This window comes from Melopsittacus undulatus, chromosome 2 (assembly GCF_012275295.1).
Source record: "Melopsittacus undulatus isolate bMelUnd1 chromosome 2, bMelUnd1.mat.Z, whole genome shotgun sequence".
Classification (NCBI taxonomy): domain Eukaryota; kingdom Metazoa; phylum Chordata; class Aves; order Psittaciformes; family Psittaculidae; genus Melopsittacus; species Melopsittacus undulatus.
The window spans coordinates 64,502,190-64,521,329 of NC_047528.1; the positions used below are offsets into that span (position 1 = coordinate 64,502,190).

General features: G+C 41.2%; 1 protein-coding gene across 1 annotated transcript in view; it reads left to right on the forward strand.

Annotated features, from left to right (window-relative positions):
- TBC1D8 (TBC1 domain family member 8) overlaps positions 1-19,140 on the forward strand; it is a 49,302-nt gene that overhangs the window by 21,149 nt on the left and 9,013 nt on the right. The window contains exons 5-11 of the mRNA XM_034072909.1: positions 2,432-2,672; positions 9,975-10,188; positions 11,721-11,915; positions 13,207-13,389; positions 13,779-13,929; positions 14,775-14,989; positions 15,831-15,948. Of these exons, the coding sequence (XP_033928800.1) occupies positions 2,432-2,672; positions 9,975-10,188; positions 11,721-11,915; positions 13,207-13,389; positions 13,779-13,929; positions 14,775-14,989; positions 15,831-15,948 (1,317 nt within the window). The remainder of the gene's footprint in view (positions 1-2,431; positions 2,673-9,974; positions 10,189-11,720; positions 11,916-13,206; positions 13,390-13,778; positions 13,930-14,774; positions 14,990-15,830; positions 15,949-19,140) is intronic.

Genomic DNA, 19,140 nt, shown 5'->3' on the forward strand with positions numbered 1-19,140 from the left:
TTCTCAATAATTTCTTCTTGCAAACTTTCTCCAATTAGATCTGATATATCCAGTCGGCCAAAGCACACAAAGCAGAGCCAATGCTTAATAATGATAGATAATGGGAGAAGGAGGAGGGAGAGAGAGGAACCCTTTATATTTCTCCAAAAATACTGTTTATGCAATGCCACAGGTTGTTAAATGATACTGCAAGTACAACATCAAGCTGTATTATTTAAAAAGAAATCACTTCTCATTTTTTCTTAATAATAATTCATTATGAAAATACAAAACCCCCACAAACAACGACATGTTTGCAAATTTCATTTTGACTGTGGAAAACGCACCACTCATTCTCTATGGCAGCCAGTTGCATTGCCTTTGTGTTCCCGTGCATTTGCATGGAAATCTGAAATAAGAACCTGATGGTTTTTTTGGTTATGTTAAACAAGTTTCCATAGCTCAGTGGGAAGCATTATGTGCTGACATGCTTTCCATTTCTTTGATTCTGATAAGGAAAATTGCTGCTGTTTCAAAGATAGTATTTTGTCACATTTATAAAATACTTATATTACATCGAGTAATCCAGATTTACCATGGTTCTGGTTGTTACTATTTGAGAAGCTGATGCTGATTATATGTAGAACAAGTGATTCATTGTCTCTTTTTTTGTCAGGTAGCAAACAGAAATTAAATCTGGTTAAATCTGCTCTTGAAAATCTTTCCAAGAGATTGCATTTATTGCATTCTTCAATACATCATATGAAAGAAAAACCAATATATGGGTTGCAATAAAAATATTTCTTAAATGTGTTTTAACTCTAAAAATCCCCCCCAGATTTTAGACTGCAGTCTGTTTATAGGCAGAGCATTAAGTCTTATGCTTCTGGCAAGTTTGTCTTCTTCCCCTTGTTTTATTTTATGTTGAGATGATCTGGAATGCAGTATTGGAACCTGTTTTCAGCTTCTCATAAAATTAACTTCTGGCTTATGTGAGCATAAACTCCATGGAACAATTTTTCCCGGACAAGTCCCCTTTTATCTCAGCCATGAAGTATTTGCAGGATTTCAGAGGCTGAGAACACCGGGTTTCTTGAAAGGGCATGCCAAGGTTTCTTAATATTTATTAATTAAACTTGTGTTTTTCTAAGACTTTGAAGACTCTGTACCTTTCATCAGTTGTTTGGGCCCCTTACAATCCGCTGTGCTGTTTCTGTAACCAACACTGTAGAGCCTATGTGATGCTGACCTGCTTGAACAATAGTGCTATTGCTATGGTGCTATTCAATCTTTCTTCCCTTGGCTGTTCTGGTACAGATGATTTTATGACCATTCGCAACAGTTTGTGCATGTTGACACAGCTGTGCTTTATTTAAGGAAGAAAAAATGTAATCTGCAAATAATCTTGACAGCTGTGGTTCATGTAGGACAGAAACCTTGCTGAGGGTAGCTCCGCAGGTAATTAATGATTGTGGATAAGTATCATATATATATGACAATGTTTGTTATTACAGCCTTTTTTATTGTTTTATTGGCATCAGGAGACCTGCTAGGGATGTTAGGGGGTGTATTCTTGATATTATTGGCACAGAGAATCCTGGGAAGCTTCCAACAGTTGTTAAAAAGAAATTTAATCTATTTTAAAGTCCTTTCAGCCTAATTTCAACCCAGAGATTCATATGGGAGAGGCAAGTAACATCCTGCAGTGGTTATCTAGAATAAGCTGATTCTTTTTCCTGTTTGTGTTTATATGCCTCGGCAATATTTAAGTACAGAGAACAGTGTCCTACGCTTTTTCTTTGCTATGAGCAAGTCCAGCTGCAGTTAATGTTTAGGACAAATTTGGCTGTGCACCTTTTCAGTAAAAAGTAACCAAAATGGGAAGATCCCCAAACCTAGACTCTTTGTTTTTGAACACCCTGTTTGTAGCACTAACTAAACTCTATAAAAATGTCCATGTGTAAAAGCTTCCTTGTGTATGGAAGTTGTTAGCTTTATTTTAAAATAAAAGTTAAAGTACCATGCCTGTAGTTGGTTTTCCACCTGCCTCCAGTTTTATTTCTAGATTACAGAGCCTTTCCCTGTTACCTTCGTGCTCTTCAAACAAACTGTTTCTTCTGGTAGTAATGAAGCAGGCTGCAGAAGTGACTTGTAAAGGAGGTAGAGCACAGCGTGTGGCAGGTATTCTGCAAAGGCAGAACTCCCCAGACCAGCACTTTGTATGAAAAGAAGTTAAATTTTGAGGGAGAGATTCTGAGAAAGGCAGTCTCTTGGAGTGGGAGAGAATGGAGGTAGAGCAGTAACAGGCATTTCAGCTTTTGCTTGGACTTATTCTGCAAAAATGGGTCTCTTCCGAAATGTTTGCATTTCATTCCTAATTTGCCTATTTCCCAAGTCTGAAAAAAGTAAGCAGAGTTTCCAACCCACTTTTGCCTTTTTTCTCTGATGTCAGTGAAACTGATCATTCCTTGGGTTGAGGTCCAGAAGTTGGAAAGAACCTCCAACGTCTTCATGACAGACACGGTCCGTGTCACCACCCCAAATAAAGAGCGCGACTTCTCCACGTTCCTCAATATCACTGAGGCTTTCAGGATCATGGAGCAACTGGCAGATGTGACACTCCGAAGGCTGCTGGATAATGAGATCTTTGAACTGGATCCAGGCCTACAGGATCCTACTCAGATCACCAAGAGGTAAAGAGCTAAATTGTTGGGTGAGCAGAGGTTCATTGGTGGGCTCTGTGGTTTGCTATGTTAGCTGGGTAACATTTCAAAGCTTTACTTCACTGGGTACAAAAGAGATTTTATAATGTATTCTGGTGTATCCAGTAGGTGCATTTGAACTTGTGTGCGGTTTTATAGTCTTCCCTTAAACATCACTGTGGTTTTTTGTTTGTTTGGTTAGAAGTACTGTTCTCCATAGGAGGGTAGATTGCAGCAAGGGATATTTTCCATCTTCCGTGGAGAGCAACATTATTTTGTTTATCATTTTGGCAATATGTAGGCTTTCCTAGTGCCATCAATCCTGCAGAATTACTGCTTTTGGTTGTATCTGAAACATGGAATTTCCCAGTAGCATGATTGCTGTATCTGACTTAGCAGGCAGTTTTTGGACTTAAAAACCCTGCAGGCAGTTGCAACAGATTAATATGTGATTGTCAGCTCTACCATTTGCATCTCCGAAATGCATCTCTGCATTCCTCTCCCACTACAGAAATGCACTGGGCTTTCAGGGAGAAGATTGATAACTATTTGTCTGCTAGTAGCACAACACACAATTCACTGTTGTGGGAAAGGGGAAAGGAACTGCCCAGAGGAATTTTAGGTGGGCAGGATGCAGTAGTCCAAACTGGAATTTGCCTGGGGCATCAGGGTTGAGGTGCTGGGTTAAAATACTTCTTTTCTGAACAGGGTGTGAATGGAGCTCTTATCCCCTCCTGAATCATACCCTTGCATGCTCTTCCTTCATCCCCCACTGCCAGAGGCATGAAGGGAATCACCCAGGTGTTGCTTCCTGGCTAAAACATATGGAGTGTGTGGTTTCCCTGAAATCCAGACACATGTTCAGCAGCCATTCTATTGTTTCCAAGGGGCATTTTTGCAGTGGTGTTGGATGTACATCTTGTCGAAACATTTCTGCAAGGTTTCGTAATGGAGTTTAAAAGACTAAAATGCGCTTTCTTTGCAATTTCATATGTACACATGATAAGGAAAATCACCAACACTGGGATTTCTTCCATGATGTTGTCAAAGAATTCATTTGAGGTGATATAGTGGTGAGCACCTATAAGCATCTTTGCAGGGTTTTTGTTTTTTCGTAGCCAGAGTTCCTTTAAACACAGGAGCTACTGGTTTTTTTACAATGTACATGTCACTGGATGTTGCTTTTGGCCCAAGAAACGCAGGATATGTACTTTAAGTAATGAAAATAAACTAAAATTACAGTTGCAAGGAAAAGTGCGAGCTTAGTAATATGCTATAATGGGGAGTTTTTCAGGGACTCAACCTTTAAGTACTTTGTGGCATTTTTTAAAAGGTGTATGAGTAATGGCAAACAAGCAGCAGAAACCATCCCACACGTCTATTCAAACAGGTTTTCTCCTCACCTTCCGTCCAACTCGAAGAAGTCAGGAGGGAGCAGAGGAAAAGGAAGTATAAAAATATATTTACTGGATAGTTCCTGGGCAAGATACTCTCTAACCTGTGCTGATGTGCTGCAACTTGAGATAGCAGAAGGGAAAACATGGAAACATGGAAGATGCCAAATCCCATTTCCTCTGCATGAATTAGGTGGTGGTTGGATAAGTTGCTGTTCCTGGTGCCCTTTGTAACACTTCACCAACCACTTTGATGTAAAGCAATTAAGCAAGACTGTAGTTTGAATAGTGGATAAACTGGTTTTTGATGCTGACATGTTTTGGGGGTGTTGAACTTCTCTGTGTGTGAAGTTTTTGTTGCCACTTTTTTTTTCTGAAGCCATTTTAGTACTACAAGAACAACTATTTTCCTCTTGACATTTTCCTCCTAATAATTGTCTTTTTTAGTTCTTGTGCATGATTTGGAAGCAAATAGTAGTCTATCAGAATGAAAGCAGTAATCCGCACATCATTAGAACCATTCCAGCTGTATCAAATTACTGAAGCTGCTGTAGATTGCTTTTGTTTGTTAGGGTTTCTTCTGCAAGAGGCTTGTCTTTGTATATATTTATTTTGAAACATGCACTTTTAATATTGTTCTGATCTGCATACTCTACATCCTGAAAACCAGAAAACCTTTTCTACAGTTCCTGAGGTTCTTGGGGTCATCCTGCTCACCACTGGAAGGTGCAATTAGGCCAACAGTCTCTGACACAATTGTATGGTGGCCAGAGTCAAACAAGTTTTCATGCAGCTTAATTGAGAGGATAAGGCTTGGAACAATGGATTACAAAGGGATTAATGACAATTGAAGTTAATTGCCATAAAAAGGAAAATAAAGCTGAAGTGTTTGCTTCTTGCAGGTATATTTGTGTGCCATCCAATTTACTGGAAACATATGGTAACTGTATTGTCTTTTTTTAATAGGAAGGTCACTAAAATCTCTGCTGTTGCTTTCCTGTGCTTCTTATTTCTATCTCTTTTCAGGATGCAGGAATACCCGTTACATTCCTCAAATGCAGTGAGGAAATTGGCCCAAGCAGCAACCAAAATTTAAAAGCTTACTACTGGTGTCAGAAAGGTTTCAAAAGTATGATACTTTTCTCCAGGTTCTAACCCCTTTGGTTTCTTTTCTTCATGTCTAAACTGAATTGCCAAAGAGGATGGTTTTGTTCCATATGAAGACAAAGGAAGGGTTTTAACATTGATCTAAGCTGAAAAGAAACTGAAGTATCTTGAGTCATACATGTCACTTCAGTCACTTTAATTCCTTCAGAGAAGGAATCCGAGAATGCTGTAAACCTTGAGCAACAAGGAGGATGTAACTAGAAAGAACTTGCTTTCATTCCATCTGCCCAACAAAATCATTGGAAAAGACCTTTAAGGTTGGAAACGACCTTTAAGGTCATGGAGTCCAACTGTTAACCCAGCACTGCCAAGTCCATCAATAAACCATGTCCCTAAGCAACACATCTAAATGTCTTTTAAAAACCTCCAGGGCAGGGTTTGGATTGTATCTCTCGTGACAGATGATTGCCTAACCTGTTTTTAAGGATTTCCAGTAATGGAAATATCAGGATCCATGCCAATACTTCACTTCAGTTGACACTGAAAAGTCTTTCTGAAGTCTAACTTGAATCTTTTGTGCTTCTTTTTGAGTCTGATAACTTCTTGTCCTATCCAGTACTATTAAAGAGTTCAGCTTCTTTAGAACAGCCATTTGTATACTTGGAGGTTGGTATGCATCTCCTTTATCTTTTCTTGTTTAAACTGCACTGCCCTAGTTAAGCCAGGTTTTTCTTTATCAGTTCTGATTTTAGCTCTTCTGCTTGCTCTTCTCTGGACATTCAGCACTTATTCATCGGGTGGTGGGATACAGGAATGTTCCAGATGCGTTTCCAGTGCTGACCCAGGCAGGAGCAGCATGACCATCTTTGGAGCAACACTGGATGCTTTTTAAGGTTTGGCTGGATATCTAGTCTAAGTCATGCTTTGCCAAGAAAGATTGAACCAGATGATCCTTGAGGTCCCTTCCAACCTGGTATTCTATGATTCTATGATCTTCAGGACTGCTGTTCTGCATCTTGGTGGCCATGCATTTTTACAGCCCAGTGCAGTGTTCCTCTTCCTCCTATGAGCAGAAGGCTGTTGGCTCACGTTTGACTTGCGATCCTGTGTGTAACCTCTAGGTCTTTTCTTTTTGCTGAATGGCTGCTGGTGGAGATAATATCTGTGCTGCATTTATGCAGCTTATGGTGTACAGATGAAAACATATGTAATGCTTTGTTTGCACACCATCGCTAAAGTTTATGAATATAAATCTGAATCTGACCCTGTTCTTCTGCTCATTAGCCTCTACAAGTCTCATGATGTGTGCAAGTTTAATAACAACAATCTCTTGATCCATTGTGCAGATTGCTGATGAAGATGTTGAACAGAAGCTAGACTCCCTAAGGAAGTCCTCTTGATACAGCCTTCCAATTTAGTGAGCAGCTTTTGAGGGCTGCTTTTTGGGGTACTCTTTTTCAACTGTCTTGGTACAACAGTTTCACTTTAATCTAGTTTTACTAGTTACATTAGGAAATAAGAAAGACTTTTGAAAATTTTGGCTAAAACATCCATTGCATCTCCTCCATCTAGAAGTCAAGCATTCCTGTGACATAAGGGAATGATATTCAGTTTACATGTCTCTTGACAAGGCCGTGTTGGCTCTTCCCAGCTAACTTCTGGCTTGCTTACAAGGAGCCTTTCTTGCCACACGAATTTGGCAGCTCTGCCAATAAACAAGACATATATAATTGGATGTGTTATTTCCAAAATCTGTAACTTTCTGAGTTTGGATAGCAAGAAGACTCTAGTAATTGGTTTCTAAAAGCAAGAGGTCAGCCATTCTGGTAAGATTTTAGATAGGCAGCAAGTGACTCAGCAGAGCTAAAATCTTGCCAGCTTGACTTCTGTTAGACCTAAAGCAGAGAAAAACGTTTGACAATGAGGACATCATTTTAAGTGTGCTGATACTTTCAGGCATTTTGTTAGCCTTGTGTGTATTTCCTTTAATTTAAACTCTTGGAAGGCAATGTGGGGGTCACGCACAGGGAGTTATCACAGTTCAGACTTGCCATTCACTTTGAAGTGCTCAAGTTGGAGGCAGTCCAGGATCCTGTAACATGCAAGTCAGGAGCTGTGCTTGAAAAGAATTGCTGAGTTTTCTGAAAAGCAGGGAAACAAGGCAATTACATCTTTCTTGCTTCTCATGGTGCATGTGTTACTTAAAAACCAAACCAACATGGAAATGGATATGTTAGGAGAGCAAATTTCAAAGAGATTGAGCACAGGTAGGAAGGTTGCATTTCTGTTTGGTGCTGGAGGCATTGTGAAACTCAAAATGAAAGCTGTGGGACTTGGTGATGTGGGCCAGTCACTGCATCTTTGCTGTATCATGTTTAAACAATTGCCTGTCTTGTTTTAGGAGCTAATTTCATTTGTGGGTTTTTTTGAGTTATAGGTGTTGTTTGTTTTTTTGTTTTACCAAGCTCTAGTTTTATTTGACTGTATTTAGGAAGGGAAGCAATTGCTTTAAGCCCTAGAATTCACCAGCCTAACAGGGAAGTGTTTCATGGTGTGCCACTTTCCAGTAAAATATCTTGTTTGAGCCCACAGTGGAAGATGCTGACAGCATTCCATCCCCATGCTACCATATTTTCTTTCTGGGATCTCTTGCACCAGCTGGCCCCTGTTTCAGCACTTGTTTTTGTGCAGCCCTGGCTGTGGTGTGCTCTCTGCGTTGGCCCTATATGAACCTGTGTCATGAATCAGCAGGGGACAGGCAGTTCCAGGGGTGTTAGGACTGGCAGCCTTCCCCCAGTACAAGGCATGGAGGTTCAGTGCAGTGCGTGGTGAATTTACTTAGTTTCATATATGGGAAATGTTATTCTTCAGCTTAAAAACCTGTGGCTTCTTGTCTGAAAGGCCCTGCACCTGGAGCCTGCAGCCCCAGGAGATGCAGCAAGATCCTGAACACGCAGAAACTGCAGATTTTGGAGCATTAGAAACAGTCACCTCCTAAATAACAGACAGTCACTGCCTCCACAGAGGTCCCACTCTTCCATATAATGCCTCTTTTCACATAAAGGTATAGAAGTTTTTGCAACCAAAAGGTGCAGGGAGGGTCTTACCTTAGCACAATAGCAGCAGAACACAGCTCTACCCGGACCTAACTGCAGATGCTATCAGCAGTGTTCATCTGTGCTGTGCTGAAATGGAAAATATTTTAGTGGTGAGTTAACTAGGAGGCATATCCTGATCCAGCTTTGTCACAATAGCAGATCGCTGCGGGCACTTATCAGAGTTGCTCTCGTTGTGGAATTTTAACTCGGGAGCAACCTTTTTGTCTTCCTTCACAAAGAGGGTTTTTCTTTGTTCTGTGTGAAAAACAGGAGACTGTTTGTCTGTTTTGCTTGGATAATGTTTTTAAGGAAGATAATGCTTGAGAAGGAAACAGCAGCCAAACGCTGGTTGAGTGCGTTCTGTCTTTTCTGTTGGTCTCAGATACAGATCCTCCCTTCTTCACAGGTCTCGGTTTGTTCTGGAATGTCTTCCTTCCTGCTTCACATGGCTTTACATTTCTCTATGGATTAAACTGAAATTAAGAAAAACCCCAAACCAAAACAATTCATTTACTTACTGAAGCAGAGGCTTCATCTCTCTCACCTTACTTTTAAACAGCAGGGCTGGGATAAGGGGGAAGCATCAGCAGAAGAGGAGGGTTTGGGAAGGAGCGGAGAGGGGATTTACAACATCAAGGTACCACTCCCTGTTGTACTTCAGCCCACGCTTAAAATTCTTTCAATGGAACAAAGTCAATGCTTTTTGTTTTTTTTGCTTTTTGTTTAATTCCCCCAAGGTGAATCATGTTTGGAAAAATTTACTTGCAGTAAAGAAAATGATAGAATTTAAGCCCTAATGATTCTGTAGCTGCTGTTTGTGAGCTAATAGCTGTGGTCTGTTTATAATGTAATTGCACAGATCTTTAAATTACTGCAGACTTCTCCATTAAGAAAGGAAGAGAAAAAAATCCCCAAAGCCAAGTCTGTAGAAGCATAGCTCAAGTAATGGAAAGGCTAATTTATTTAAACTTTTTCTCTCCATGTAAATGTGGATGGGTGACTGGAAGGAAGCCAAGTCCAAATGGAGAGTAACTGGTGCTGTTATTCCCAGCTGAGTCTTTTAAGTGACCTGAAAACGTTCTGCATTTTGCAGCTGTTCTGAGGGCTCTAAGAGGGTGATACCTCTGCAAGTCAAGGATTTGGTGATTATAAATACCACCATCATTAACTGTTTTATTACTGATGGCATTGGAATTACTCACGGAGCAAATGCATTACTTTCAGATGCAGCTGCAAATCCCTGGGGTGCTGTTAGTAATGCTCTTGGGAAGGGAAACAAGGAACATAAAACTCATCTCTGTTGCTCAATGTACATTCATCAGACGAGAAATTTTGTTATCTCCTGGGCATTGAAATCTGTAATTCTGAGTCTGGAAATTCATACAGCAGCCATAGAAAATGCACAGTTAAATAATAATTAAAAAGACTCCAACAAACTAGCTAATTTAAATCAGTGTCCTTTCCTTTCCTAGTCACCACAGTAGTTGCTTTTGACCTTAATGTTAAACAAGCAAGTATTGATAACGATTCTTTTCTGCTTTTATCATCCTGTTCACATAGGCAATGAAGGTTGATGCGATGGTGCTTTTATTCTGTGTCCCTCGCTCTTGTTGAGGCTAACAAGAAAAGCAAAGCTTGAGCTGGATGTCCTGGCTTTTGGGTCTTGTGATTCCCTCTCACTGTTTTCTCTTAAGGGATCTTGAAGCCAGAGCCCAGAATGAATTCTTTCGGGCCTTCTTCAGATTACCCAGGAAGGAGAAGCTGCATGAAGTTGTAGACTGTTCTCTCTGGACGCCGTTTAGTCGCTGTCACACAGCAGGAAGGATGTATACTTCAGACAGTTATATCTGTTTTGCCAGCAAAGAAAATGGCTGCTGCAATGTTATCATCCCACTTAGGAGAGGTAGAGTTGTTCATTTCAGATCTTTATCTGCCTTTTTCTGCTGCAAGCATCCACTGTCACCTGACTTACCTGCACACTATTGATTGATGGAAAAGAGTAGGATGCTTGTGTGTATCATGTCTATGGGGTTGTTGTACAGCTTGTTCTGGGATTCATTTGGCCATGAGTTCCTAAATATATGGGTGGTTCAACATGATCTACAAAGCGAAGTACAGACAGTTAATGCAGCAAGACAGCACTGCAAAAGCATAGTGTGCTCAGTCCCAAGACTTGGACCCTCCAGCTCCACAAACACATCCAGCTTAATGTGATGGAGACTTCAGCTTGGGCCCATCCTGGCGTTATAAAAGCATCCTTGTCTGAGATCAACACTTTGAAGTGTTGAAGCTCTCCCTTCATAGGCACACTCTAGGAAACCTGTGGATACTTTGCAGACTGTAGGGCAGAGAGAAAAAGGAGATGTTCTGAATGCAATGAACCGCTGCCAAATTTACATGAAATCAGAGACTTATTTAAATGGAGGGAGAGCACATGGAAAGGTGGTGGGAGTAGAAGAGGAGAAGGAAGCTGTCAGCAAACCACCTGCCTGATCTACTATGGATACAAGGCTGTTATGAATTCCTAATTAAAGCTTTCCTTTCATCCTCAACTAATACCAGAGTAACATCCAAATGATATTCTAACTGTAGCAACTTACCTTCCGCTGTTACAGAAACAGTAAGAGAACAGTGTTACACACTTAATCAGAAACAACAAAACAACTGTTTTCCCCCATCGTCAAAAGTGTGAGATTTCCTCCTCCATCCCTCAGCATGTGAGCAAGTTGATGCTTTCTCAGATCTTGTTTTAATCATACTCCCCTTTTCTTATCTTTCCCCTCAGCCCATTCTGCAGGAGTGGGTCACAAAATCATTAAAAAAAATTAAAATAAAAAAAAAAAGCAGGAATACTCTTTTGGTGTCTGCATTGAGCTTCTAAAGAGACCACGAGCTTCAGGTGGTAGGATGTGTCTGATCAAGGAAACCTGGAGGCCTTACTAACAGTCTTTCAATACCTAAAACGGGCCTAAAAGAAATCTGGAGAGGGACATTTTCTAAAGGCATGTAGTGACAGGACAAGGGGGAATGGCTTTAAACTGACAGAGGGTAGAGTTAGATTGGACATTAGGGATTAGAGTTAGATTAGACATTAGGATTTAGACATTAGACATTAGGAAATTCTTTACTATGAGGGTGATGACACACTGGAACAGATTGCCCAGAGAAGCTGTGGCTGCCCCATCCCTGGCAGTGTTCAAGGCCAGGTTGAACAGGGCTTTGAGCAATCTGGTCTATTGGAAGGTGTCCCTGCTCATGGCAGGGGGTTGGAACCAGATGATCTTTAAGATCCCTTCCAACCTTAACCATTGTATGATTCTAATAACGATGTTTAAAACGTGCGTGCGTATGTGTTTGTACATTTTAATACATGTAGAATATTTGAAGATGTGTAAGTGGAAGTGGTACATAACATGTTTTCTGCAATGTTTCTGGAAAAGGTAATCAGTATAGAGAAGATGGAGGACACAAGCCTTCTCCCTAATCCCATCATTGTTAGCATAAGGAGCAAGACGGCCTTTCAGTTCATTGAACTGAAGGACCGGGATACTTTGGTGGAGAATCTGCTCCAGAGGCTAAAAGAAGTGAACTCCAGCAACCCAGTACACTGTAACAACTTGCACAACAAGAACCAGGTACCGAACTTCTGAATTTTTTTTAGGGATATGAATTCAATCTGTTTATCCATTGGTCTCTTGTCCTGTCTAGGGGTTGATCTTGAGCCAGTACTTGTGTGATGCCTTCTTTAAAGACCTGCCTGATGGGATGGAATGCACCCAGAGCATGGGTTGTGATTGGCATGTTGAGGGAAGCAATGAATATAGCATTGCAGAATGGTTTGGGTTGGAAGGGACCTTTACAGGTTATCTAGTCCACCCACCCTGCAGTGAGCAGGGATATGGTAGGGAGCAGGGTGATGGACACCTCAACAGTCTGGAGGAATAGGTTGACAGAGACCTTGTGAAGTTCAACAAAAGCAAATGTGATGCCTGGCAGACTAACCCCATACAAAAGGAGGGGCTGAAGGATAGAGAAGAGCCATGTGGAAAAGATTGGAGGGTCCTGGTGGACAACAGGAGGCTGAGCTTTTATAAGTGAGCAGTGTGCTCATATCATAGAGGGCCAAGAGCATTTGGGGTTGAACTAGCAGGACTGTAAGCAGCAGGTCAAGGGATATTACTGTTCCCTTCCATTCAGCACTTCTGAGGCTGATCAGAAGTACTGAGTTCAGTTTTGACTCTGCCTCTCCACACAAGAAAAGCATTGACAAATTGGATCAAGTCTAGTGGAGGGCTAAAAGATGGTCAGGGCTGGAGCACGTGTTTTCTGAGGAGAGGTTGATGGAGCAGGTCTTGTTCAGTCTGTCTTCTACTAGCTAATGGGGAGTTACAGAGAAGATAGAGCCAGAGACTTCTTGGAGGTGCCAGCTGAAAGATGGGCAGCAGCAGTCCCAAAATGTAGCAAGGGGAAGTCCAAATAGATGAAAAGAGAAAGCTTTCACCTCAAGAGTGGGCAGAGCTGGACCAGGCTGCCCAGAGGAGCTGTGGATGCACCTTCCTTGGAGCTACTCAACATGAGTGGACACAGCTCCTAGCAACCTGGTCTGAGGGATCCTGCTTTGAGCAGGGGATTGAAAAAGATGGTGTCCCCTGATCTAAATAGTTCTATGATTCTGTTTTCTAGTTCTTAGCTGAAGTAGATTGTTTGGTAGCTTATCATCAAGGACTCTTAGACTAATAACTTCTTTTTTTAAGGAACAGCCTTTTTCCTGCCATACAAATGAATGAGAATTTGTATAAGGTCTTGAGTAAAGTGAGAAGGTTTTTATGTAAAAGGCAAAAACTAACCCAGCTGTGTCTTAAAGATAGCTGGGGACATAGTTCTTAGCCTCTTCTCAGTCATTACTGCTTTGATTTTGCATTGCAGAACAGTTCTGCCTTTGGGTCCACATGCATGCTTGGGGACAGTGAACCTGTGTGTCTGGGAACAGAGGCTTCACAAAGCAAGGAGAGAAGTGAATGTGGAAAGGACAGCAGTTATTTGCTCAATGCAGAAGCACTAAGATCAGACTTCCATCAGTCAGGAATAGTGGGCCTGGATTTTGGAAAGGTATGTAACATTTTGGGGAAGTGGTAGCAGTTGGTGGTCTGGGTTTTTTTGTTTGTTTATTTAAATCTGGGGTGACATTCAAACAGATAATCATGTTCAGTAAAATGAACTCTGTATTGGCTGGAGAAATTGGTTATGGGATAACAGCTTTTCCATTTGCTTGGAGTTTTTTCCTCTTCATTTCTTTCTCATGAATATTTATATTTTTTTCTCCCTGTGTGGTGAATTGAATATGCGAAATGGGGAAAGTTGTAGTCCTTAGAGTAGACTTCCCATTTCCATTGGTATTGGAAATACCTCGTGGAATTTCTAATATGCAAAATATTTCTGTTTACCAGTTCTCACATGCACGTGATTTGTTCTTTTAAAACACATCTTCTTGTTCCCAGTCTAGGGAGCAAATCAAGGAGAACCTGTGGGATGACCATTTTGTAGAATATGGCAGAACCGTGTGCATGTTCCGCACAGAGAAGATCAGAAAACTTGTTGCCATGGGGATCCCTGAATCCTTAAGAGGCAAACTCTGGCTGCTCTTCTCAGGTGGGCAAGCTCAGAAATGTTGGCTGTAGCCATCATCTGATTCTGAACATGGCAAAACCTTTCGGCAGGAAATCTCCCAAGGGCAATTAAATGTTGTTTTCATGGAGCTTATGATACTGCTTACAGGAGTGAGATGACCTGAACTGAACTAATAAATGCAAGGAAGTAGCTGGATAGATTTGTAAAATCTCTGTCTCAAGATGACATGACATAATGTGCAGGAGAATTGAAATAACGTCATCTTCATCTGTGTCATTTAACATCATGTTTGTATAAGATAATGTTCATCTTCAAGCAACAATTAGATTGTAGCATAAATATTGATTTAGCCCTAGGCAAATCAAATTATTGCAAAATAAGGGCATCAGCAGTCCTGCTGCTGCTTCTTATTGAATGTTGGCAGGGAGAATAGAGATGGAAAAAATAACTCATTTCATACACAGATCTGTCAGAACCAGAATCCTACAATACGATCGCAAGTTTAGTCCTTAATCCAGTATATGACATGTTCAAACACTTGTAAAAAGTGGTGGTTTTCCTCCAGAGGGTGTGAGCAGTGCTGAGTACATTTCTAACTGTAATTCTCTGCTGGGGAAGTTTCCTGCTCAGTGTCAGTATTAAGGTGTTTTGAATGATGTTGGGTCATGCAAGCTTTGCTGATATTTATTTTGTCTTCTGCTGGGACTTAATTTCTTTCACTGGTCTGGAAATTTCACTAGGTTCACAAACCCTGGGGAAGATCATTTTGCTTACATCCTTTTGCGCAGTAATTCCCACAGCACCAAGTTTAGCATCATCCTAATTTACTTTGTGTTTTCCTCTTTCTCTCTTCCTGCTGCCTTCAGATGCTGTGACGGATCTCGCCTCACATCCTGGTTACTATGTACATTTGGTGGAGGCATCCATGGGCAAATGCTGTATGGCGACGGAGGAGATCGAGCGTGACCTCCACCGCTCACTGCCTGAGCACCCTGCCTTCCAGAGCGAGACGGGAATAGCTGCCCTAAGGAGGGTGCTCACGGCGTACGCGCACAGGAACCCCAAAATTGGATACTGCCAGGTGAAAAACCTCCAGTGGGATAATACTCATTGCCTCTTTAGCTCTTTCCTCTCTCTCCCAGTTTTATTGTACTCTTGGGAGTATTTTTAATGTTGGTTTTGATAAATAATGTCCTTCTAGTTAGGAAAAAAACATAATTTTAGCTACTAAATATAACTTACTCTGGAAAACAAGTGCTTAACTGAGGGCTTTGGCTTAAGTATTCCCTCAGCAGTTTGCAAACTGCATTTAGAGTTAAAGAAGGGGAAAAAAAGTTGTTTCTGATGCTTCTCTGTGTTCAGAAGTGTTTTTCTTGCACAAGACTTAGAGACAGTGCAAAGTAGATGAGATTCACATAGAGCACTGGGGCAGAGGTTTAATGAACTGAAGTTCTACCCCTTTCTTCCCAAACTGATGACAAATTACTGAAGTACTTTGCCCAGCCAGCTAGCTAAAATAATAACTTTACCATCTGTGCAGCTCCCCGAATTCTGATTGACATCAGACTGGTCATGCAGGAAGGATGGGAAAGCAGCCCCAAAACATACTACACTATCAGTTGCCTGCTTTTTATCTGGGCAAATCCAATACTGTGTTTTTTTCCACTATTTCCTATTGCTCTTAAGAACAGCAGTAAACAGAAGCTTGAAAAACTTGTTATGCCTGTAGGTTGCAACTATGTGTTCGCTGTCTGTTACCCTTCTCTTGCTGTTTTGCTGTTTAGGGTTTCTTTGCTGGTTCTTTATTTCAGTTTACATCATGTTAGGCTACTTTTCTCTCTTTAAAATTAGCCACAATGTAGCTTTTGTCAGTAGGATTTGCTGTCACTAACAAATCCCATTTTCTTCTTTGCCCTTGTAAGTCTATGAACATTTTGACCTCCGTGTTGCTGTTGTATGCCAAAGAGGAAGAAGCCTTTTGGCTGCTGGTTGCTGTGTGTGAGCGAATGCTGCCGGATTACTTCAATCACCGAGTGATAGGTGAGCTCGTGCCTCTTGCTAACTGGGAAGGGGCAGATGAATGGCACTGGGGTGAGTGAAATGCTCAGGGTCTTCTGAGATCCAGAACCCATAGGTGAGGTGGTCCATTGACTTGTGCAGTGGGCCAGCAGTGGTGACTGCTCAGGTTCCAGCTAGGGTTGGTTTTGGTTTGAAGGGTTTGAACTGCAAGAACTATAAATATATGTTCAGTTTTACAGTTTGTTTTTAACCTGTTGGTCAGAAGGCAGTGACGCTTTTGCCTGTTAGGTAAAAATAGAAGAGCCTGCATATCTTGGTTGGGGTTTGTGTGTGTATGTGTATGTGTTCAGTACTGGAGACTCAAGCTGTTTAAGATGAACCTAGGAAAGATCTGCTAGGGTAGCTATTTCTGATCTGACTTGTCTGAGTTGCCTGGCTGCTGGAGCAATACAGGCTTGCATCTGAACTGGCCCTTTGTAATGAGGGTTGATACAAAACCCTCTGAATGTTAGATGCTGCATTAAGAACTAAGCTCAGTCCTTCTGCTGTGTGTGCCTTCTACTGCATGTGCTATGCCTCCTGTTACTTTCAGTGCAACTATTTTTAAGACTGTTGTGCAGAGTCTGGCTGCCTAATGCACAGAAAGAGAAGGGCTGAGCAGCTTGAGGCAGTAATTGCAGGTATGCATACAAGAAAGAGTTTTTGTTCTTTGTAGTTGCTTTACTTCCTTTTCTTACACAAACGTTTGATAGCTTATTCCCTTTTTAATATCAGCCTTTAGCTACTCTTAACTCTTTAGCTACTCTTTAGTGTCTGCTGTTATACCACCGCTGTAGCAAAAGGAGGGATCAGTGTAAGTTAGGAGGTGGGGACAGGAGGAAATCCCTGGCAGTAGTGGTTCTGCGAGCTATAAATGGTGTGGGCACTCTTGTGCTGCTTGGGGAGAGGGAGAACACATTTGAGTTATCAAATCTTTTGCTTGGAGCATAGGATCATTACGCCTCCTTCCTGACACTGTGCTGCTGCGATTATTGTCTTGTTACTGACCTGGCAGATAAGGAAAGTTAAAGCAGAGTTATTCCAAAGTTAGCTGGATGTGTAAGGGTGTTTTGTGGTGCTTTGAATGCCATTGATATTTTCCAGTTATGGATTGGGCACTGTAACTATCCTGCTTGTCAGCATTTTGGTTCTTGTTTCCAAATGTGACTTTAAAAAGCTATCTTGATGACTTACTTCCATGTTTGTCTATCTTCTTCCTTGATTAAAACAGAAACACAGCTTTATCTGTCCTTGTGCATTTCTAGATATCATCAGCCTGTCTTGAGTTACTGATAACTTTGGTACTTGCTGGGTTATTGCCCTTAAGTAACATTCTCCACACCCAAACTTGAGTTATGCCACTTGGCCAGCCAAATTGCTGCCCTGAGTTGTACTTAATTTTGGTTTTCTATCTTGCCTGTTACTTGCCATGGCTACAGCCTGCATTGTTTGAGTGCTGATAGTCTTTGTCATCCTGTCTTTCTGTTTCCTTGTCCTCTGTAGCCAAAGGAAAAAGTACTGTGACTCTAGAAGAAGAGGTACTGCTGTGGCTCACCACAGTGTGAAGAGCCAGGGACTTCAGCTCAGAAGTTCCCCTGCTCCCCCATTCGAATGGCAGCAGGGTAGTTTTGCAGCATGGTTGCTTCACTAAGCAGTTATTTGTGCAGCTTTGATGTACTTTAGTGTGCCAAAATCCGTGCTACAGGTCTTCTTCACCCTGCCTCTCCTCTGGTTCCTGTTGCTTGAGTTAGTGTTCTTGGCTTTGCATTTCTGTTGACCTTGTCTAAATTTTGTATTGTTTCTTACTGCATAATACTTCCAAGACCTAACTTTCCCTCTTTGCACTGCCAACACTGTTGTCCAAATTTTGGTCTCTGTACATTTGGTGATCTCTGACCTTGCTACCTGTCACTGTGCTTTTCCTCTTCAGTGTCAGCCAGTAATGTGTACAGTCAAAACAGCTACTGAATTAATGACCTTGGTTATAACAGGCCTTCTTAGCTCCATCTTCTCTTGGGCCTTTTCTTTATGATATTCAAAATATTCTATTTATTTTATTTTTAATGGGTTTTGCTTTCAAATTGTAGGCACTTCAGTCCTACTCAGTCTTTTTATTACATGACCATCTCCTTCCTTCTGTCTTGCCAGCTATGACCAATCTGTCTTTTCACAAGTCTTTTCATCATTTCCCTGCTTGTAAATGGGGAAAGCCTGCAGGCAGGGATGGCACACATTATCTCCTTATTCAGGAATTCCCTCTGTCCTCCTTTTTTTGCAATGCCTAGAGGAAATTATAAATAGATAAAGATAGGAACAAGTTATACTTGGGTCAAAAGTGGTGGCAAAGGTCATACGTATTCTATTCTCATGTTACCATGACTTTTCCATTTTCTCCATAAACCAGCAGTCAGTCTTACTCTGTCTGTTAGTCTGTCTTCATCTTGATATAATAATTCTCGAAGCACTGAAAATCTAATTTCATTTCTATGATTTACCTTTTCAGTCTTGGAGATGTCATTTAGTTTGCATCTTGGGTCGTTATTTTTTAAATGGATACCCTGGTATTTTTCTACCTCATCATGGTTCCATGCTATAATATGTTAGAGATTCAGTTGCTCAGATTTTGTGGTTTCTGGGAGCCTAATGAAGAGGTGGGCATAAAAGTCACTTTGCATACTTGACTTTCATCTACAGTGTCAACACTTAATTACAATAAGATATATGAAAGATCTGGGCAGCGTCGCACATTCCTTTTAAACCTCTGATTTTGCCAGTGCTGCCTTAGTCTTTTATATGTGTGTGCCTATCGGTCTCTGGCTTCCTCCAAATACCCCTTAGCCAGCTCAGTCTTTTGTGGCAATGTTAACTATGGCTATTAAATTATTTATATTAAGCTTGTTAAAAACAAACCTGAACAAAACCTGCCCTCTGTTGAGTAACCTCAGTCTGTTTTCTCCTCTGTTTTCTTTACCCTTTTATTTATGACGGGAGAAGGCTCTCTCTTCAAAGCAAAGCACCATGCTTGATGTGTTTCTCAAGAGCTCTTTGCATGTCCCTGGGCACTTCATTTTCATTAGTGGTGCTGTTACGTTTGTTCAGCCACCAGCAGAAGCTCTTTGTGGCTTCATGTGAGAAGTTCTAAGACAGATGAGTGTCATAGCTGGGGGGTTTTTA